The sequence below is a fragment of the Elephas maximus genome, chromosome 22 (genome assembly GCF_024166365.1).
Source record: "Elephas maximus indicus isolate mEleMax1 chromosome 22, mEleMax1 primary haplotype, whole genome shotgun sequence".
Classification (NCBI taxonomy): domain Eukaryota; kingdom Metazoa; phylum Chordata; class Mammalia; order Proboscidea; family Elephantidae; genus Elephas; species Elephas maximus.
The window spans coordinates 15,412,501-15,435,765 of NC_064840.1; the positions used below are offsets into that span (position 1 = coordinate 15,412,501).

At 45.8% G+C, this 23,265-nt stretch overlaps 1 protein-coding gene across 1 annotated transcript in view; it reads right to left on the bottom strand.

The window, feature by feature from the left end:
• KSR2 (kinase suppressor of ras 2) overlaps positions 1–23,265 on the bottom strand; it is a 404,388-nt gene that overhangs the window by 288,534 nt on the left and 92,589 nt on the right. Inside the window, exon 3 of the mRNA XM_049865565.1 lies at positions 16,288–16,438. Coding sequence (XP_049721522.1) covers positions 16,288–16,438 — 151 coding nt within the window. The remainder of the gene's footprint in view (positions 1–16,287; positions 16,439–23,265) is intronic.

The window sequence follows — 23,265 nt, forward strand, 5'->3', positions numbered from 1 at the left end:
TGATTTTTTTTTTTTGAAGTAAAACCCCTCAACATCTTTTGATGGGCATTTTGGAAAATGCTGCCCTGGATTGTAATTTAATTACTAAATCATTTATTGAGTGCTGGCTGTTTACAAGACACTTGATTTATATATTATAGCTTATTAAATTCTTAAAATAGTCCTAAGAAGTGGGTGTTACAATTATCCCAATTTCATAGATGAAGAAACACAGATCTCTCAGTCCCTTTATCAAAACAAAGCAAATGTACAAACCCTGGACCTGCCCTTGTGGCCAAGCTGTCCAGAGTTCTAAGGACAGTCAGTATCTGTGGCCAACTGGCCCCAATCGTGGTGACTCTAGGACTTCCAAGACTTGGCTTCAGGTCCCTAGAGAGCATTCAGTATCCAGACCACCTGGATGTCCCTCTGGGACTTGCCAATTCCCTTTATGAAATGCATCGGACTCCTTCTTCCCTGGGTGGCTAGCCCCCTGACTGCCATGTGTACTTCACTGCGAAGACAGGAACTGTGCCATAGAGGACTCTCTCACCAACCTCATCTCTTTTACTCATCTCCTAACCCTTCCTTCAGGCTGACATCCAACTCCTTGAGTTGTTCATGCTCTGTTACACCCACATGTCTCACTACAGTCTGTTCCCTGTGCCTGGAAGGCCGTGCTTCTCGAGCCACTTGGTAACGCTCCACTTTTATACCCATCTCAAATGTCCTGTCCTCTATGAAGACTTCCCTTTCTTCTATACTCAGTCCCCAAAACACTGCCTGTTTCCTCCTTTGTGCCACCACTGCAGTGAGTACAGTCCTCTGTTAGTATCTGGTTGTGCTGCAATAATTCTTTCAAGAAAAGAAACATGCCTGCTCATCTCTAAACTCCTTGTACCTAAATGGGGCTTAGCACAAAGAAAGTGTTCTATAAATGTTTGATGAAGCACTAAGTGAATGAGTCAACTTGTTAACAAGCATATACATTAGAAACAAATGAAAAACAATAGGTGGCCATAGTCAAGGACTAAGCCAGCGGCCAGCAAACTGTTTCTGTAATGGATGAAACAGTCATATGGCCTCAGCTGCAGCTACTCAGCTCTGCTATTACAGAGCCAAAACAGCCGTAGCCAATACATAATGAATTAAGTGTTTATGAATTCAACAGATAAACGAATAGATGTGGTGGTGTCCCAATAAAGCTTTATTCCAAAAAGCAAGCAGTTGGCCAGATGTGGCCCAAGGGCCATAGTTTGCCAACCCTTGGACTAGACTATTTAATGCATCTTAAAGTGGCACAAAGGAGTCAGGTGCGCTCCCAGCAAGGCATCCTCTATTTTCCCCTAAAGACAGTTGGGAGGACTAGAATACAGCAGAAACCCTTTATTAAAAAAAAAAAAAAGATGAGGAAGAGGGAGGAAGATCTGCCACCTCCTAAGAAAGCTGCAGAAGTTTCTGGATGATTAAAAAGATTTTCTCAGCACTCTCTCAGACTTCAAGCTTCAAACCCCTGAGGCAGACATGGAGAGAACAAAAATCTCGGCTCTGAGTTAACGACAGATTCCTCTGAAAAGACAGATGTGACTTCAGCCACAAACTTAGATGACAGAGGATGGGGTGCTGTTTGGGCTTTATGACCACTTTATGATTATTATTATTAATTCTGTCATTTCTATTGATAAATCCTGACCTAACCGACATCTTAGCAAAGAAAGAAAACAGAGGAGAAACTCAGCTCAAGGGAAAAACAAAACTCAAAAGAAATTTAATTAAATGAATAGATGACTGTAAAAGAAAAGAGATGTGACATGTCCCAAAATCCAACTTCCTCCCATGCCCTGTCGCCTGGGGAACTAGTGGAGCAAGAAAATTCAAATCCTTCCCTCCCACCCCTACCCCAGGCAAGAAATTCCCTGATATTATTATCAGTACGCCCCTGCCGCATTAAATCATGTCTGTTCAGGCAGACTTTGTTTCATTGTGCTCTTTCTTTCCCTTCCCCAACAGATGTACTTCAGAAGGAAGCTTCTTAGCTCTTTCTTCTTCTGTCCTACTTTTTGGCTGATGGTATCTCTCCATCAGCATTCGGCATTATCTTTCCCTAGAGGAGAAGTTTTCTACGTGCTCCAGGCTAGCAGAAACCTAGCCTGGCCCATCCCCGGCAAGGGAAGGGCAGCCCTCGCAGCTCCCTGCTCTGCCTCTTTGTGATCTAGATGGCGTTCTTCTTTCTTCATCTATAAATTGGGGCCAAGAACATCGGGCACTCGACTCACACAGAAAATGAAGTTGACAGAGAATAAAAAAATCCTTGTGGGACTGCCGGAAGGATTAGATGAGATCAGATAGGTGAAGACGCTTAATAGGAACGATAATTACTGCCCGGCACTGACAATACTGTACCAGAAAGATGTTTACCTGCGTTTTGGTGACTATGCAAAGGCATTTGACTGTGTGGATCATAACAAATTATGGATAACACTGCGAAGAATGGGAATTCCAGGACACTTAATTGTGCTCATGCAGAACCTGTATATTAAGACCAAGAGGCAGTCACTCAAACAGAACAAGCGGACGTTACGTGGTTTACAAGCAGAAAGTGTGTACATCAGGGCTGTATCCTTTCAACAGACTTATTCAATCTGTATGCTCAGCAAATAACTCAAGAAGCTGGACAATATGAATAAAGAACGCGGCATCAGGATTGGAGGAAGGCTCATTAACAAACTGCGAGACACATATGACACAACTTTGCTTCCTGAGAGTGATGAGGACTTGAAGCACTTGCTAATGAAGATCAAAGACTACAGCCTTCAGTATGGATTACACCTCAACATAAAGAGAACAAAAATCCTCACAACTGGACCAACAAGCAACATCACGACAAAAGGAGAAAAGATTGAAGTTATCAAGGATTTCATTGTACTTGGATCCACAATCAGCGCCCGTGGAAGCAAAAGTCAAGAATTCATGTGACATATTGCACTGGGCAAATCTGCGCTAAAGACCTCTTTAAAGTGTTAAAATGCAAAGGTGTCACCTTGAGGACTAAGGTGCGCCTGACCCAAGCCATGGTATTTTCAATCGCCTCATATGCATGTGAAAGCTGGATAATGAATAAGGAAGACCGAAGAAGAACTGATGCCTTTGAACTATGGTGTTGGTGAAGAACACTGAATACACCATGGACTGTCAGAAGAATGAACAAATTTGTCTTGGAAGAAGTACAGTCAGAACGTTCCTTAGAAGTGAGGACGGTGAGGCTTTGTCTCAAATACTTTGGACGTATTGTCAGAAGGGACCAGTTCCTGGAGAAGGACATCATGCTTGGTAAAGTAGAGGGTCAGCAAAACAGAGGAAGACCCTCAGTGAAACGGACTGACACAGTGGCTACAACAACGGACTCAAACATAGCAACGACTGTGAGGATGCTGTAGGACTCGACAGTGTTTTTCCTATTGTACACAGGGTCACTATGAGTTGGAACTGACTCGACCGCAACCAACAACAACAACAATAGCCAGCTGAACCAGTTGGCATGGAATCAACTCCTACTCACGGTGACCCCATGTGTGTCAGAGTAGAACTGTGCTCCGTAGAGTTTTCAATGGCTGATTTTCCAAAAGTAGATTGCCAGGCCTTTCTTCCAAGGTGCCTCCAGGTGGACTCAAACTGCCAATCTTTCAGTTAGCAGTGCTGAGTGGTCTTTTCCCAATATTCATGGTGCCAATGAATGTGGAAAAGTGGAGATTTAAAAAGCATTCCTTCCCCATGGGTCTCTCTCCTTGGATGTTTATGTTCTCCAGTGGTGCAAACTCACTCCACTACTAACCAAAAGGTTACAGGTTCGAGTCCACCCAGAGGCACCTCAAAAGAAAGGCCTGGCAATCTATTTTTGAAAAATCAGCCATTGATAAATTCTATGGAGTGCAGCTCTACCCTGACATGCACGGGGTCGCCATGAGTCAGAGCTGACTTGACAGCAACTGGTACTGGTCCTGTTTCACCCTCTGGTCATTGGCTTAAGGACTAAAGGAAAGTGGATGCAGTTGGGTTGGGTTCTGGCATTTTCCCAACATACTACATTCTTCTTTCCAAAAGAAAAAACAAAAAAGGTACACTTTTCTCAGCGTGTGTACATTACTGACTTCGGAACTGAAAATTTACAGGCAGTTTTCACAACACAAAATGGTCCAAAAAGATATTGCCAAAAAAAATATTTCTGAGCTACGATGATTTGGGGAAACGAAAAGAAAAAAAAAAAAAAGAGCAGATCTGAGACTTGGCATTTGATGTGCAGTAAGACAAAATAACCAGCCCAGGAAGGGAGTGGAGCCATGCAAACACCGCCTGTCGTTCTCAGAACATGGCATGGATAGCCCTGTTTCCAGGCAGCTCCTCCTGCCCTGGCCCAGGCTGTACGAAGCCCCCAGACGCTCCCAGCCCCCGTGCTCCCCTGTCTATGAAGAATGACGGTGGGGATCATGACAATCCTAATCCCACGCACTGAATGTGTCCCGTGACATCTGAGCGGAGACCCAAATAATGAGAGCGCGCCAGCCACGCAGAAAAAATGCACCAGGCAGAAGAAGCAGGCAGTACAAGGGTGGGAACACAGGTTTTAGGCTTAGGGAATGTGAAAATGTGCCAGCAAGGCGCTATGTCGATGAGTGCAGTAACGATACAGACGGGGAAGCCATGGTGTAAACCACAGGAGCGCTCCAGCATGGCAGGATACGGTCACTGCTGAAGGCTCACTGACCTGGCCCAAGCCCACAGAGGAGCCCCGGGGGAAGGGTTTATACGGCAGCCATCCTGCCCCCAGGGAACCAGACCTGCAGAGCCGGTGTGGCTTGTCCACACTCCCACAGCTAGAGGAGGTTGGGGGGACGATGGGGGGGGTCAGAACCCAAGCGTCTAGCCCCAGGCCCCGCTCCGCCTACTCTTACCGCCTTCCCCGGTGTATTTCCTCAAGGAAATGGCGATCGGGAGCTGTTTACCTATAAAACTGAAAAAGTTGAACAAGGTCCCTGGGGAGAGAGGGAGAGCTTGTGCGTGTGTGTGCATATATGTGAGTGCATGTATGTACGTGTAGGTGGTGTGCATGTGTGTGACGTGTACACATTTCTGCATGTGTGTACATGCCCATGTGCTGTGCATACATTTCCACGTGTGCATGTTTACATGCTATGTGTGTACATGTGCACATACATGCATGCATATACGTGTGTGTGCTATGTGTACATTTGCATATGTGCGCTCTGTGTGTGCGTGTAAGAAGGAAGAGAGGACACCAAGGCTCACAGCTTTCATCTGGTTCCTGTTAATTTGACCAGAGACCCCTGGGAAAATTGCGCTCTGGGTATAAGTCAAACTCCAACTCAATTACAGCTTTCTGTGCTTTTACAGAACCTCCGTCTGCGCAAAATCTCCTGGCTTTCATCTGGCCTTAGGATGCTTAAGCTGTCATCATCGTCGTCATTGTCATCATCGTCATCACAACAGCAGCTACATTTCGGGAGCACTAAGGACAAGCCAAGTCAGTCGTTCTCAACCAGCAGCGATTCTGCCCCCAGGGGACATTCAGCCATGTCCAAAAACATTCTGGGTTGTCACAATTTGGGGAGGGGGGGAAGCTACTGGCATCTAGTAGGAGGAGCCCAGGGATGCTGCTGAACATCCTACAATGCCCAGGACCGCCCCACAACAAAGGATTACCCAGATCCAAATGTGTTTCTATAAAAGACTGTGGGATCCCTTTCCCAATGTCTCAAATATTGTTAAAAGAAGATTGTGATTACAATACCTTTTTCTGCCCCAAAATAGACAGAGAAAGAGAGCCTCAAGTCGACTCCGACCCCTGGCAACCCTATGTACAACAGAACAAGATGGTGCCCGGTCCTGTGTCATCTTCACGATTGCCAGCGTGCTGGAGTCCATGGTTGTGGCTACTGTGCCAGCCTGTCCTGCTGACAGTCTCCCCCGCCCTCACTAGCCCTCTACTTCCCCAAACACAATGTCCTCCTCCAGCAAGTGACCCTCCCTGATGATGGGTCCAAAGCAAGCAAGTCAGACTAGGCTCTGTTGTGATCCATAACATTTTCGTTGGCTAATTTTCAAAAGTAGATCTCTAGGCCTTTTTTGTTTCTCTGTCTTGGTCTGGCAGCTCCACTGACACCTGTCCACCATGGGTGACCCTGCTGGTATTTAAAATACCAGTGGCATAGCTTCCAGCATCACAGTAACATGCAAGCCCCCAGAGTACAACAAACTGACAAATTGAGGAGTGGCCAAAACACTTAAAAGAATGGAAACACTACCAGCCATGACTGGGGCAGTAGCTCCGTCAGGTTCAGGCAGAAGTCGAGCAGGCAAAATGCTCTATTATCCACATCCATCACTGAGTGGCTTCCCCAGTGCCAAGGCCCTGTGACCTTTGAGCTGCCCAGGAATCCTGTCTTCCGGAGCAGGCTGAGGAAGAGCAGGCAACACCAGCACTGGAGTTAATAACCAGCAGGGAGCAAAACCTCTGACTTGGCCCATTCTCTTTGGGGCATATGGTTTCCAGTTTATTCTAGAACCAAAGTAAGGTCTTGCTCAGATCGGGGAGACAGGCGTAGGTAGAGGCAAAGATGCACACCATTTAGTCCTCTCAACAACACTGAGAGGTTTAAGGATCATTATGCCTGTTCCAAAGATAAGGGGAAAGGCTAGTCCAGCTTCATCACAGCCAACAAGAGGACCAGCCCAGACTCACGTCCCAGGCTTATAACTCACATGTCTCTGATTACGCCACGAGCTGACCAGGCCAGCGGGGAAAAGGAGCCAGGAGCCCAGGCCCTTGCTTACTGCGGCCAGGTCTTTTTTCACCCATGTGCCCTAGTGCCTGGCGCATCGCAAGGGCCGATGGTAATTCCAATTGAAGGAAGTCCGACTGCTTCTCTTCATAGCCATTCTATTAGCAGCTTCCAGGAGGGCTCCTACACAGCTAGAGTTGTCCCAAATCTGGCCCCAAGCCCTTTCTAGAAGTCTCCAGAGAGATCAAGCCACTCCACTGCCTCGGTTTTCCTTGTCTGCTGAGAGCTCCCTTTGCGGCTCCACTAGTTATTATTTGGAGAATGAATTTCAAGGGACGTTTCTTCTTTACAGCTTGTTTTCTCCTCTTATCTGGCCTTGCTTGCAGTGTGGCCGGGAGACATGAACACTAAAGGAAGATTAGGGGCAGCTCAACCCCAACTGAGCAGACTGCAGGTGACCGGACATCTTGAGCTTGCCCAGGCCCTCCAAGGCCAGCAAGGAAAAGATCCTACAGGTTTCCCCTGCTTTTCAGCCTGCTGAGAATTCTCTGCCTGTGACATAGAACTAAGCCCACACACGCTCCCTGCTGGAGTCCCTGGGTGGTGCTAACGGTGAACACACTCCACTGCTAGCTGAAAAGTTGGAGGTTCGAGTCCACTCAGAGGTGCCTCAGAAGGAAGGCGTGGCTATCTACTTCCAAAAACTCAGCCACTGAAAATCCTCCAGAGCACAGCGCTACACTGACACACATGGGGTCCCCGTGAGTCAGAGTCGACTTGACAACAACTGGTAGATCCCCACTGAAGCTCGGCCAAGTCTTTTCTCTTCTCTGGGATTTGGTTTTCCCTTCTATGAAAGCTGAGTTGATCAGGCAACAGTGTCTTTCACTTTGCAAATTATTATACATCTTATACATCTTTTCTGCAGCTCTTGAGTATCCTAGGCTTCTCACCTACGGAAAGTTCATCAAGCAGCGCCTCCTGGTGGCCGAGCGCGACATTGCATCACCAAGAAGCAGCCTATGTAGGATGGAGTCCAAGGCAAATACCAGGAGGAAAAAGCATCTTGGTGTCTCTAGCCCAGCAGCTACTTGGCCCTACTTTTTTAAAGCAAAAAGCCAAAGGTTTAAAGGAAAAATACAGCCTGACACTCAGTTCTTCCACCCTCCATGATGAGGAAGGTCAAAAGTCTTTAGAAGGCAGAGCTTGAAAACAATCTGTCAGTTCCAGTCGCCAAGGGCGGCCTGGTATCCAATTACAATGCGTCTCTACCCCAGAGAAGGGACAAACTAAAGGAAGAAAATGATCAGATGACGAAGCTAAACTGAGTTCTGTTCTCAAGGCTAGGGCTCACTGTGGTTTGGAAAGTATAGTCTCCACTTCGCCCCAACTCGGAGTACCAGGTTTTCTGTGTGACTGGGGAAAGGAGGGCATTTCAGGTTTCCTTTCGCAAGTGAGGGGCCCCTGGGTGGTGTGAAAGGCTAAAGTTCGGAGGTTTCAGTGCGCCCCGAGGCACTTCAGAAGCAGGGCCTGGTGATCTACTTTTGAAAAATCAGCCACTGACAAGCCCACGGAGCACAGCTCTACTCTGACACACATGCAGTCACTATGACTCGGAGTTGACTGACGGCAACTATTTTTTGGTTTGGGTTTTTTTGTTTCTTTTTTCAGTGAGACATGAAGTCAGTAGGGGAATTTGGAAAGTGAGGAAACCTCACTTTGAGAATCCTGCTGGGATGGTGGGACACACCAGCCCAAAGAGAACTGCAGGCTTGTTCAGCCAGGACTTCCAAGACAACGTCCTTGTACACGGCCCTCCAGAGAAAATGAAGTGTGGTCCCACCACCAAACAACTCACAGTCTGGCAGAGAACAGACAAGAAAAGTCAGAGCGTAGGACACTGCATGGCGAAGGCACACACTTTGGGTGAGACCCACGTGGGTTTCTGTGGAGGCTCTGCCAGGTACTAGCTGTGTGACCCTGGGAAAGTCACTTAACCTCTCTGGGCATATCCATCCTTCCAGCCCTTTCTGTCTCACCTCCCTCCCCTCTGCCACTGCTCCTAGGACTCAACATATAAAAAAATATAGTAAGTGCTTAATAAACGGTAGCTTCACATAAATGCTATACCACTGTGTCAAATACCAATTCTCTCTCCCCAGAGACTTCTTCACGGCAGACGCTGCCTCCCCAACCTCTTCATGCATTTATTCCCCTAGCCACAAAAGAAATTCTTTATGAAATCTCTCCTAGTTTTTGACATGTGTTTATTTGTTTTAATAATATTCTTTTTTTTCTTGCCAGGTCTTTTACAGCAAGGGGTCAGCAAACTTTTTCTGTAAAGAGCCAGATAGTAAATATTTTAGGCTTTGTGGGCCACACAGTCTCTGTCACATGACTCAATCCTGCTGTTGTAGTGTGAAGACAAGGAGCCCAGGTGGCACAATAGTTAAGAGCTCAGCTGCTAACCAAAAGGTTGGTGGTTCAAACTCACTGAGCGGCTCTGCAAGAGAAAAACCTGGCCATCTGCTCCCATAAAAATTACATCCGAGAAAACCCTATGGGGTAGTTTTACTCTGTCACCTGGGGTTGTTATGAGTCAGAATCGACTCAATGACACCCAACAACAACAGTGTGAAGAGAGTCAAAGAAAATCTGTAAATAAATGGATGCGGTTCTGTTTCAATAAAACTTTATTTACAAAAGCAGATGTACATCTGAATTTGGCCCTCCAGCTATAGTTTGCCAATCTCTGCCTTAAAGAGCGTAACTGCTTATTACCGCTCCCACTCTATCCCATAGCTGAATTATAGACAGACGGCCTTCCCCTCACTTCTGCTTTCTAAGGCAAATCTACAGTTGCTCTAGTCTTCCCCTCCAAGGGCATAATTTTCACACTTAAATGAAAAAAATTCATGTGTTTGCTGATTTTTCAGTGATACTCTCGTTACTGTGCTAAGTACTTTGAGGGAGTATTAGGCCGGGGATCAGTCCAAGCTCAAGCCCTGGCCCCACAGTTTACTGGGCCAGGCAGGTCACCTCTCTGTACCTTGGTTCTCTAATGTGAAAAACTGGGAACACAACAGTCCCCCTCCCTCACGATTGTCCTGAAAATTAAGTGGCTCAGCTCTTAAAATCAGCTTAGAACAGCGCCTGACACAGAGTATGCGTTTAATTGTTTTTTGCTGTTGTTGTTAAAAGATGGCTCCCGCTATCTATGAATTTACAATCTGAGATGTTAAAACAACTACAAGATAAATTGCCCAAAGGGTAACACAGGATTAGAGCAGGGGCAAACCCTGCTCCCAGTAATCAAGGAAGGCTTCTTGGTGGTGGTAGCATTTATGTTACATCTTGAGGCATCAAAAGGCATTGACTGAGCCAAGGGAAGGTTTACAGCAGGAAGATACAGCCCAGAAATGTTTCCTTCTTGAAAAGGTGGGAGAAGAGGGTTTAATCAATGAAACTATTCAAATCTTCAGTCTGAGCACCAGGCACCCACAGACCTAAGGAAAACATCACAAGTGTTTTTCGAGTTTTTTTTTTCCTTTGACCTCTTTTTGTATAAATTACGTATCTTCTTGTTTACCGTCCAGAGAGAAAGAAAATGCAGACAAGCAAAAGAGAAATAATAATCTCCCTAATCCAAAAATAACTACTCTACATATCCAAGTGTATTTCCTCTTAGATTTTTTTCTATGTATCATTTCTAAGAATACTGAATAATGTGCAAATGTGGGTAAAATTATGGTCAAAATGGTGCCTTTTTTTTCCCCTGACCCAAACAATAGCTTGGATAATTCTCATACAAGATTACAAGTCAGTATTCCAGAAAATAATTAAACGAAGCAAGCAGCCACTGGGCGAATGGCAATGTAATGAACTGGAACCATCTCCCAGTTTCCGGCAATGCCAGTATCATGATGTTGGCGCATTAACCTGTTCCCTTCCAGGCCAGTAAAACTGCCCCATGGGGTTTCCAAGGCTTTAGTCTTTATAGGGAGCCCTGATGGTGCAGTGGTTAAGAGATCGGCTGCTAGCCAAAAGGTCAGCAGTTTGAATCCACCAGCCACTCCTTGGAAACCCTATGGGGGTAGCTCTACTCTGTCCTATAGTGTTGCTTTTAGTCAAAATTGGCTCAGTAGCAATGAGTTGGTTTTGGTTTAATTTTTACAGAAGCAGACTGCCACCTCTTTCTCCCACAGAGCAGCTGGTAAGTTCGAACTGCAGACCTTTTGGTTAGCAGCTGAGTGCTTAACCACTGCGCTACCAGGGTTTCTATAAAACCCACTGTCATCGAGTTGATTCCTTCTCATAGTGGCCCTACAGGACAGAGTGGACAGAGTAGGCTCAGGCTAACCTTTAAAAAAAAAAAAAAAATAGTAGCCAGTTATTCAAACACTAATCTAGGTGTTGCTTTGAAAGTATTTAGTAAATATGGTCAAAGCCTACGATCAGTTTGCTTTAAGTAAGGAAGATTAGCCCAAATGATCTGGGTGGGATGGAATTATCAGTTGAAAGGCTTTAATAGCAGAACAGAGGCTTCCCTGAACAAGATATTCCACCAGGGCTCCTGGCTAACCTACTGTCCCCAGTTATTCAATCAAACACTAATCTAGGTGCCACTTTCAAGGTATTTTATAAACATGGTTAAAGTTACAATCAGTTTACTTTAAGGAAGATTAGCCTAAAAAATGGCAGCAGGCCTGAATTCATCAGTTGAAAGGCTCTAGTAGCAGAACAGAGGCTTCCCTGAACAAGATATTCCACCTACGGACCAAAAAAAAAAGACCAAACCCACTGCCACCGATTCAATTCTGACTCATAGTCAGCCCTATAGGACAGAGTAGAACTGCCCCCTAGTTTCCAAGGAACACCTGGTGGATCCGAACTGCCGACCTCTTGATTAGCAGCCATAGCACTTAACCACTATGCTACCAGGACAGCACCTATGGAAAGCAGCTTTAAATCACACCTGAGAGTTCCAGCCTGCCTTCCTGACAGCCTGCGCTATGAATTTCAGACTTACCTAGCCAGCCCCACAATTCTGTAAGCCAGTTCCTATCATAAGTCTCTTAATACATGGAATCCTGACTCACAGGCTCACTCTGATCACTCCATCAAAGCTAGTTAGCTAGTTGCTGAAACAAGGTACTCAGCCATAACTTGAACAAAACCTGCGCCATTTTTCCTTTCCCTAGCCTGTCTCTTAAAGTTACAATCAGTTTACTTTAAGGAAGATTAACTCCCCTAAAAGTTAAATGTTAACTAATGTCTCCCCTAGGATGGTGAAAAACAAGTGATAGCAATCTAGACCTGTCAAACAGGATGAAGGATGGCGCCAGCCACCCCCTGGGCTGATGGGATAATGGCAAGAAAAAAATCAACATGTTTGAAATATGACTACCGAAACCAAACAGAAAGAGAATGGACATGCCACAGGCTCCTAAAACCCATGTCCCCCTTTTCCTATAAGACCCCAGTTGGAGTATAGTTCCTTGAGACAGACAGCTTTAGGAGGAGAGCATCCCCTCTGTCTCCACATACCGGTATATATAACAAAGCTCTTGCTACCCACCTCAGCCCTGTCTCAGGAATTGGCTGTTTGCGGTAGGCGGCTCTAACTCACGAAATTACGGTACCATCGCCATCATATCACCCTATCTGAATACTCTGTGTAGAGCTGATCACTATTCCTTACTTTTCTTATTTATTGTTTCCCAAGATACATTCTAGAGCAGCGCTGTGCAAAAGAACTTTCTGCGATGATGGACTACTCTAGAAATGTGCCATCCAATAGGAGAGCTGCTAGTCACGTGTGTCTTCTGAGCACCTGAAATGTAGCTAGTGTGACTGTGGAACTGAGTTTTAAGCCAATTTCATTTTAATCAATATAAGTATAAACTGCCACATAAGGCTGGCAGCTACCCCACTGGATGGAAATAAGAGAGCAGGAACCCGGTCATCTTATCTACCACTACATCCCTAGTGCCCCCACAGAGACAGGAAGAGAGATGGTGTTGGCTAAATTTATAGAGTGAATGAGTAAGCCGTTTTTGTGTAAGCTCATTCACGTTAGCCTTCTGTCACTTGCAACCATGCGTCTTAACACAGTGTTTCGTACCTGAATGCAATTCTTGTCACCGCCACCCCCCCACCCCCCCGCACCCCAGCCCACAGAACTGGAGAGCTGGGGAATGTAAACAAAGGGGGAGGGAAGGACACCAAAGCACTAACAGGCCAGACCCTGGTGTGGTTTCCGGAGGGCAGCTTCTCCCTTGGCTCTCTCTGCCTTCCCCGCGTTACAGTCCAAGTGGAACAAACAATAGGACAATCAAGACTGGCTCCACTCTTTGTTCTAGTCAAAGACTCTATGGAGGAAGGCAGGGTTCTGGTGGGCTTCACCCAAAGCCCAATCCAGGAAAAATCTAGAGAGCATCTGAGGTTGTTCTGTTTCAGGGCCACTCTGAATGCTGTTTTCTCCTGGCTGCCAGCTGCCCGCCTTGGTGCACAGGAGAAGGACCTGGAGAGGGTGCAGCCAACCAGGATCCAGGCAGAGGAGAAGGGAAGGAAGGGCCAAGGTTTCCTGTGTGTGCAGCTCCCTGAGCAGTGAGGAAGTAGAGAAAGCTACCATTGGCCATTCAGTTGACTGAGACTCATGGTGGCCCCATGAGTGTCAAAGTAGAACTGTGCTCCATAGGGTTTTTTTCAATGGCTGACTTTTGGGAGCAGATTTCCAGGCCTTTCTTCCAAGGCACCTCAGTATAAATGTGAAATTCCAACCTTTCCTTTAGCAGCCGAGAACATTAAGTATTTGCACCACCAGGGACTGGGAAATGAAGACATCCCCCCAAAAGCAAAGAGAAACTGAGACGATAGTCAATAACTCTAAAATAAAGCTGCCCCTTAGAGAGACAGAGAGAGAACACATACCTGACCAGAAACAAAAGCTTCTTGACTTCGATTTACTTGGTCTCTACCTGAGTTTATCAATAAAACTTGTATTCCTCATCATTTAACAAACAAGCACTGAGTGCCCACTACACACCAGAATTTAAAATACCTGATTTCCTTGCTCCAGAAAATGCCAGCTCTGGCCTGAGGGCTAGGGATACCAAGATGGGTATGTCACGACTCTCAAGGAGTAAGAGTCTGGTGGAAATGATGCTAGTTTGCTGCCTAAGTTGGGATAACTGTTTTGGTTAAGAAGAAGGGTAGGAACTGATAGAAACCTCCAGTTCCCAAGATGGTTAGAAGCTTCAAGGAACCAATTCATTTGTGAAAAAAACAAAAACAAAAACCAAACCCGTTGCCATCAAGTTGATTCCGATTCATAGCGACCCTATAGGACAGAGTAGAACTGCCCCATAGTGTTTCCAAGGAGCACCTGGTGGATTCGAACTGCCAACCTTTTGGTTAGCAGCTGAGCTCTTAACCACTGCACCACCAGGGTTCCTCAACTGTGAGGCAAGGAGAGATTTTAAAACATGAAGGGCTATTCAAAGATGGCTCACTGCTGCCCTCTGGTGGAAACACACAAGAGCATCAAAGAGCTGTTTTGTATTGCCTTGGACAAACACAACCTGGCCAAGGTGCTGGGGCTACCAGGGTGGGTAAGCAACATACTGGGGCTGCATTCAGAGAGGTCACAGTCAGATGAGGGAGCCAGACAAGGAAACTGAGAATCACTAAAAGACGTGGTCAATTTGTGACAGAAACATTCATTCATTCATTCATCCATCCATTTATTTACTAATTCAACAAAGTGCAGAGGCCTTGAGGCAAGAGGGATCGTGGGAAAGCAAGGAGGCCAGTGCAGCTGGAGTAGAGCAAGGACAGGAACAGCAGGAGTTGAGGCTGGAGACGGGGGAAGGGGCCAGCAGTGCTGACCTTGCAGGTCCCTGGAGGTACGTGGTATTCTGGTGGCCAAGGGTGAATGGTCAGCTCATTCCGTGGCACCCAGGAAAGGCACACAGAGACCTAGGCCTTGTGCTGGCCCTAAGGATGAGCAGGAATTCACCAGGAGGACAAAGGAGAAAGGAAATTCTAGGCAGAGGCACGTGTATAAAGAACTGAAATTCAGGCCTTATTCAGGATACTCTAAGTAGTTAGTATAACTAAGTACCTATTATATTCAGAGCCCTGGTGGCACAGTGGTTAAGAGCTCAGGTTGCTAACCAAAAGAGAGGCAGTTCAAAATCCATCAGCTGCTCCTTGGAAACCCTATGGGACAGTTCCATTCTGTCCTATAGGGTCACTGTGAGTTGAAATCGACTTGATGGCAATTTTTCTTTTTTTTTAATCAAAATCTGATCAGTGGGGCTCTAACTAAGAGTCAAACCCTGAAGCGCTTTGCAATCCGCAAAGAATATGCCTGGTAAGGCACTGGTGGGTTTTCACAGGGCAGGCGAGGGAGGCCATGTGTTTACTCACACATTTATTGAGCCTTTCCTATGTGCTGGATACTGAGCTACACAGTCATAATAAAATGGTGATCAGTAGCAGGTACAATCCCCACCCTCATGCAGCTTACAGTCTAGCAGGGAGACAGACACCTATCCAAAAAATCACACCTACAATGTGAGGGATTGAATAGTGGGCCCCAAAAAAGACACATCCAAACCCTAACCCCAGAACCTGTGGATGTGACTTTATTTGGGGGAAGGGTCTTTGCAGATGGAATTAGGTTCAGGATCTCAAGATATGCTCACCCTGGATTTCGGGTGGACATTAAACGCCGTGGCTGGTGTTCTAATAAGAAAAAGAAGAGGGAGACCTGAAACACAGAGACACAGAAGGGAGGCCAGGTGAAAACAGAGGTAGAGAGTGGAGTGATTTAACTACAAGGCAAGAAACGCTAAGGATCGCAGGCCGCCACCAGAAGCTAGGAGAGGAGCAGCGAACAGATTCTCTATCAGAGCCTCAGAACCAACCCTGCTGACTCCTGTATCAGACTGCTGGCCTCTAGAACGCTGAGAAAGTAAGTTTCTGTTGTGTTAAGCTGCCCAATCTGTGGTACTTTGTTATGACAGCTCTGGGAAACTAAACTACCCAGAAAAGGTTAAAATTAAAATGCAGAAAGTGACTCATCTGTCAGTCTGTCCTACTGTGGTGGCTTGTATGGTGGCTTGTATGATGCTGGAAGCTATGCCATTGGTATTTCAAATACCAGCAGGGCCACCCATGGTGGACAGGTTTCAGAGGAGCTTTCAGACAAAGACAGACTAGAAAGAAAGTCCTCGAGGCCTACTTCTGAAAATTAGTCAATAAAAACCCTACAGATCACAAGAATATTGTCCAACACAGTGGCCTCAACACTGGACTCAAGCGTACCAACAGTCGTTAAGGAGGTACAGGACCAAGCAACGCTTTGCCCTGTTGTACACAGGGTCGTTATGAGTTGGAGCCAACTCGATGACAATTAACAACAACCCCAATGCATACCCGATATTTCAGATTCTGGACCCTAATTATCTGGTACCAAATACCCTACAACCTCAGACAGGCTCACCTGACATGTGGACATTCCTGAGGCAGGAGAGAGAGGCGTTGAGGCGGGCACACTCCTCCCGATTGGCTCCGTATTTCTCCACAGTTGCACACACCTGCTCATCCGTCATCTCCAAGAGGTCCTCCAGACTCAGTTGGCCAGGGGTGATTTCCTAGGGGAAGACAGGGAGAAGGGTAACTAGACTGTAAAGGCCTAAGGGGAGGCAAACATCAAGCCTCTATGCTGCCCTCTAGTGGTTCTTTGTGGAGTACACAGCACTGTGTAGATGGCTGCTTTGCACAACGGTTGGGGGGCTTGGACTCTGAGGCCAGACACCTCTGGATTTGAACCCCATTTCTGTCACTCATTAGCTAGATGACCTTGGACAATTCACTTAACCTCTCTCAGCCTCACTTTATTCATCTGTAAAATGGGGATGTCTAAACCTCATTTGAAAAAAAACAGTTGCCTTCAAGTTAACCCCAACTCATGGTGACACCAAGTGTGTCAGGGTAGAACTGCACTCCACAGGGTTTTCAATGGCTGATTTTTTAAAGTAGATCACCAGGTCTTTCTTTCGAGGCACATCTGGGTGGACTCAAACCTCCAACCTTTTGTCTAGCAACAAACATACCTCAAAAGGTAGTACACATGCTTAGGACATAGTCAGCACTCCATAAATGGCAATAGTTAGGCTTCCCATCCAGCTTCTGAGCTCCTTATGGACAGGGTCCCATCCTATTCATCACTAAATGGGCTCAGTGTCTCCTGTTTTTCTCAATAAGCATTTTCTGGACTATAGTGATTCGTCCAAAATCGCAGGGTGAACTCAGCACAGCCAGTTGGACACCTCAGGTCTCCTGGTGGCTGTTCTCCGGTCTGCTTCCCTTCTTCTCTGGCCACAGGATCTGGGGTTCATACTGGGTCTTCGGAAACTCTAAGAGATAAGGGACTGAACTGTGTGGGTGGCTCAAGGCTAGAAATGAAACAGGATTTGTGCTTGAACCATGGGACGCAAGCTCTGTGTTCTAAGACCCAGTGGTAAGGCTGGGGTATAGCATAGAGTGTGGAAAGGGGCATTTGAAGAGATGGGCTGGACACAGAGACGAAGAATCTCTCGCTATAAATGTGTTGAGCAGGCATCCCTTCACTGCTACCGGCAACCCCTTCCCTCACCTTTTCCAAAACAATACCTCCCTAGACATCAAAATACAAATACATCTCAAAATCGTCAAACCTCTGTTTATGCATCTATGGCTATATATGTGTGTGTAAGAGCCTTCATCTTATATCACTTAACAGTTTTCTAAATTTTTTTTATAGATTTTATTATTTAAATAATGATTTTCAGTATCTATGGATGGATAGATAGGAAACCCTGGTGGCGTAGTGGTTAAGTGCGACGACTGCTAACCAAAGGGTCGGCAGTGTGAATCTGCCAGGCAGTCCTTGGAAACTCTATGGGGCAGTTCTACCCTGTCCTATAGGGTGACTATGAGTCGGAATCAACCCGACCGCACTGGGTTCGGTTGGGTTTGGTATGGATAGCTATTCTAGAAAAAGGTTGTGGAGTACCTCTGCCCTCTTGTGGCCAGATCTGTGTATTGCAGCAAAATACAGAACACCCGCCTCCCCCACGCACACATAAGACAGAGAACCAGAAAAAGAACTACATCAGCACATAACACTTCCCCCAAAAAAGAGCTGCAAGGCAAATGCCAAAGTTCAATCAGTGACTTTCCAAAGCACTAGGGCAGGGGGCAGAGAGAAAAAAATAACTGAGTCACTTGCAATGCTTTCTCAAACAAGAACACATTGCAAACAAGCCTCACTCTAAGGAAGGTGACGGACCAGGATCTGAAAGTACAAAAGGAATCACACGCAGAGAGGATGATTCATGACACACGAGGATTCTCCTCCTTGCTGCAGGATTCACTTGTTCGCTTCAATCCTACGATTTGCCAAAATACAGAAAATATTCAAAGTACACCGAGGTTTATGTGTGTGTGTGTGCATGTACACGTGGAAAAAAAAAAAGGAACAATTTTGATGACATCAAAAACTGGAGAAAGCCTTTAACAAACCTGGGCCAAAAGAACAGATGGACTTGTGTTTAATAAAATAATGTTAGTAACAATAATAGTTGAAATATACTGAGTATTTTTAAGTATTTCTCATGGATTTTCTTTTAATGTCACAAAGACCACTTAAAGTAGGTACTCTAATTATCACAATTTTCCAGAACAGGAAACTAAAACTCAGAGGTTAGACCACTTGCCCAGGGTCACACAGCAAGTAAGACAGGAAGCAAAGGCCCTGTGATCGGAAGGTGCCTGTTCCATAACTAGCGAAGAGACTGGTGTGGTTAGAAAAAAAAGAGAAGCAAGTAAAAGAGAAATAGACTATACTATTTTTTTATTTATCAGGGAGGTAAATGGGGGTTGAGGTGGAACCTAGAGACTTAGTAAGACAGAGAACAGAGGGGCCCCCAAATCTGCAAACAAAGTAACAGAAACGGGCCAGGGCACAGAAAACAAAGCCATCCCCCCAGAACAATGGGACAGGGTATCTAAAAATAGCCCAAAAACTTCTTTAAAGTTGCCTTTCAGAAGCAGATGGAGAAAACCAGGCCCGGGGACATGCGCAGAACATCCACCTGTGACCAGCTGTGTGACCTTCCACCAGGGGCAGTGAGGAGCTACAGCCTCAGCGCGGGAATCGAACCTGGAGAGCAGGAGACTGCGCAAACGTGACACCCCACAATAAGTCCTGCTACGAATCCCAGAGGCCTCCGGGACAGGAGCCATCTTGGAAAGCTGCTGTGCACCTTAGTTAACATACGCCCACCTGTGTCTATGAATAAATATGATCTTTTCCCGCCCAAGAACTTTTAAAAACTCAGGCCCACCTTTTGTTCTGAGATGGGGGTATGCATTGCTCTAGGCCCTCCTTGTCTCCACTTGCAAACCTCTTCAATAAAACTTTGCTCATGTGGAAAACTACGTGCCTTACCTGTTCATTCTTGACCAGTGAGAGGCAAGAACCTTATTTCGGTAACACAAGTGGTCGGGTCAAAATTTGAACCCAGTCTGCTTCACTTAGGAACTTCTCCACACTGATAGTTCCTTTACAGAAAGGGGCCCTCTGCAGTGGGAGAGCTGGAACCCCAGCTCCACCCCCACTTCCTGGCTGGTGGCCTTGGGCTCAGGATGCTCTTGGACTGAAGTATGGAGCCAAAATTTGGGTACCCCCAGGCCGGTGATGGAAATGCATGAAGGTACCAGTGGGATCTAATGGGAAGCAGCTCCCATCCATTGTTGCCAGACAGGAACTGAGCTCAGTGTGTTCAGTAATTATGAATTTTCAAGACAAGCCAGAGAGATTGGATTTTATGCAAATTCTTGCAATTTTAAATACTGGCTTTAAAAAATGGTTTTGAACACCACATCAGCCAAACAAAAAAATGTCTGCAGGTCAGATATAGCTTGAGGGCCACTGGTTTTCAAACTCTGGTATGAAGAGTTGTTTCTGCCTGATTTGCCCCGCCTGTGGCACTTGGTAAAGAACAGCTTCCTAATGAAAGTTATACCCACCATGTACATTTTGCAAGGCACAGTAGACGTAAAAATAAAAAGACATGGAGCATCACCTCAAGGAAATCTTCATATAATCCTTAATATGTTACCGTAGGGAGCCCTGGTGGTGCAGTGGTTATGAGCTCAGCTGTTAACCAAAAGGTCACAGTTCAAATCTACCAGGTGCTCCTTGGAAAACCTATGGGGTAGCTCTACTCTGTCCTACTGGGTAGCTATGAGTCAGAATCAACCCGACGACAATGGGTTTTTAAAGCCTCATGGGAAGTGTACCATGCCATTCAAATGGACGTACTGTCTGCACCCATACAGGCCCTTTCATTCTAGGATGTTCACAGGAAACCACATCTCGCCTAGCTGGCCGTGCTGGGAATGACCGAGGGATCATGGAATCACGCACCACCTGGTATGTGTGTGTGAGATGCGGGGAAGAGAGGAATGGGAGTGCTTATCTAGCCCAGGATTGCCAGGTTTGGTAGGGTCCAGCAAGCTCATATTGGGAAGAAAGTCTTTAAAGGAAAGAAGATGGAAGGGGATCTCAAGCAGGAAGCAGGGAGCAGCCCCGTGAGAAAGGTCACTTGGACAAACATTAAACTTCAAACTTCCAACACAAATTTTCCCCTGCTGTCTTCTTTGAACCAAAAAACACCTTATTCTAAATAGTACGTCTACTCTGAACATTGTGTTCTTCTAAAGAAATTATCTATGTGACATCAAATTGACAACGGCAACTTGAAAAGGCTGGATGAGAAGCTTAGGGGCAGTCGGTTTAAGGTAATGCTAGTGGGATCATGTGGAAAATGACAACAAGAATGGTAGTACAACTTGAAGAAGTAACCAGTGTCACTGAATTTCACACATAGAAATTGTTGAAATGGTGTGTCTTTGGCAGTGTATATTGTTATTGTGTGCCATGGAGTCGATTCAGACTCATAGGGACCCTATGGACAGAGTAGAACTGCCCCATAAGGTTTCCAAGGCTATAAATCCTTACAGGAGCAAATCGCCAGGTCTCTTCTCCCATGGAGCTGCTGGTGGGTTCAAACCACTGACCTATTGGTTAGCAGCTGAGCACTTCACCATTGTGACACCAGGCCTCCTCTGTTGTGCATTCTTTCACCAAAATAATTTTTTTTTCTTTTTTAAAAAAGGGCATTTATGTCCCTTTTTTTTAAATAAAAAAAAGGGCATGGGGGTAGCCCTCCTCTGCCCAGCTCAGGGGTCCCCAGCACCAGCACAATGAGGAGAAAGCACAGCACTTCCCACCTTCGGCTCGGATGTCCATCAGAGCTGGGTTCTGTGCGCCGGGCTCAGCTTCCTGCTGCCAACGGGGATAATAGTCACAGATGCCTCAAAAGGTCACTGTGAGGGTTCCTCAAAGGGCTAAATGCAGAATTGCCATTGTTGTTGCTGTTGTTAGGTGCCATTAAGTCAGTTAGAACTCACAGTGACCCTATATACAACAGAACGAAACAAGCAATTCCATTCCAAGAGACTTGAGCAGAGGGGAAAACAGAAGCCTGTACACTAACGTTCACTCCGGCACTTTTCACAGCAGCCAAAAGGCGGAAACAACTGAAACGTCCATCAACAGATAAAGGGATAAACCCTATGTGGTACACTCATACAATGGACTGTTACTCAGCCATGAAGAGAATGCAGTCCTGATACTTGCTACGACATGGATGAACTCTGAAGACAGTAGGTACAATCCCACTTATATGAAATATCTAGAACGGGCAAATGCATAGATGGGGGAGAGGGGTGTTACTACTTAATGGGCACAGAGTTTCTGTTTGGGACGATGAAAAAGTTTCAGAAATGGATCATGATGATGGTCACACAACATAATAAATATAATTAATGTCACTGAGTTGTATACTTAAAAATGGTTAAGACAGCAAAATTAGTTGTTGTTAGTTGCCATTGAGTCAACCCTGACTCATAGTGACCCCATGTGTACAAGTGCTCCATAGGGTTTTCAAGGCTGTGACCTTCTAGAAGCAGATCGCCAGACCTTTGTTCTGAGGAGCCTCTAGGTGGTTTGAACCACCAACCTTTCAGCTAGGAGTCAAGTGCTTAACTGTCTGCGCCACCCAGGGACTCCATATATATTCCACGACAACAAAATTTTTTTTTTTAAAAAAGATCATCAGAAGAAAACATTCTTTGATGGTTATGAGGACAGGGAGAGGGGCAGAGAAGCAGAGGGAAATTCACTAACTAGATAGTAGACAAGAATTATCTTAGGTGAAGGGAAGGACAACACACAATACAGGAGAAGTCGGCACAACTAGACTAAACCAAATGCTAAGAAGTTTCCTGAATACAACCAAACACTTCAAGGGACAGTGTAGCAGGGGCAGGGGCCTTGGGGATCATGGTTTCAGGGGACAGCTACGTCAATTGGTATGACAAAGTTTATTAAGAAAATGTTCTGTATCCCACTCTGGTGAGTGGCATCTGGGGTCTTAAAAGCTAGCAAGTGGCCATCTAAGATGCATCAATTGGTCCCACCCACCTGGAGTAAACCACAATGAAGAACACCAAAGACACAAGGAAAATATGAGCCCTAGCGACAAAAGGGGCCACATGTACCACAGACTCCATCAGCCAGAGACCAGAAGAACTAGATGGTGCCCAGCTACCACCAATGACTGCCCTGACAGGGAACACAACAGAGAGTCCTTGATGGAGCAGGAGAAAAGTGGGGTACAGAACTCAAATTCTAGTAAAAGGACCAGATTTAATGGTCTGACTGAGACTGGAGGAACCCCAGAAGACATGGCCCCCAGACTCTCTGTTAGCCCCAAACTAAAACCATACCTGAAGCCAACTCTTCAGACAAAGATTAGATTGAATTATAAAACAGAAAGTGATACTCATAAAGAATGTACTTCTTGGCTAAAGTAGATGCATGAGACTAAATGGGCAGCTACTGGCTAGAGGCGGGATGAGAAGGCAGAAAGGGACAGGAGCTGGCTGAATGGACAGGGGAAATTCACGGTAGAAAAGAAGAGTTTGCTGTCACATTACAGGGAGAGCAACTAGGGTCACATAACAATGTGTGTATAAATTTTTGTATGAGAAACTAACTCGAATGTAAACTTTCACCTAAAAGCACAACATAAATAAATAAATAAGGTCATGTGAGGTGCAGCAGAGATCCCTTAGCATGATGCCTGGCTGAAGAGTCAATCATGTGAACTGGCTTATTAGAAAGGGCTCACCCCCATCTCTGGAAACTGGGGACCTGGGATCCTAGAGGGTAAGGAAGATGTGCTCGAATTCTTAAAGCAGTTGGACATAAGACATCAAGTGTTCTGGCTTAGTTTAGAAACTGCAAAACCTTTTACTTCCAGAGTTTTCAACAGCTGACATTTACTAACTGCTCATTTGGTGCCAA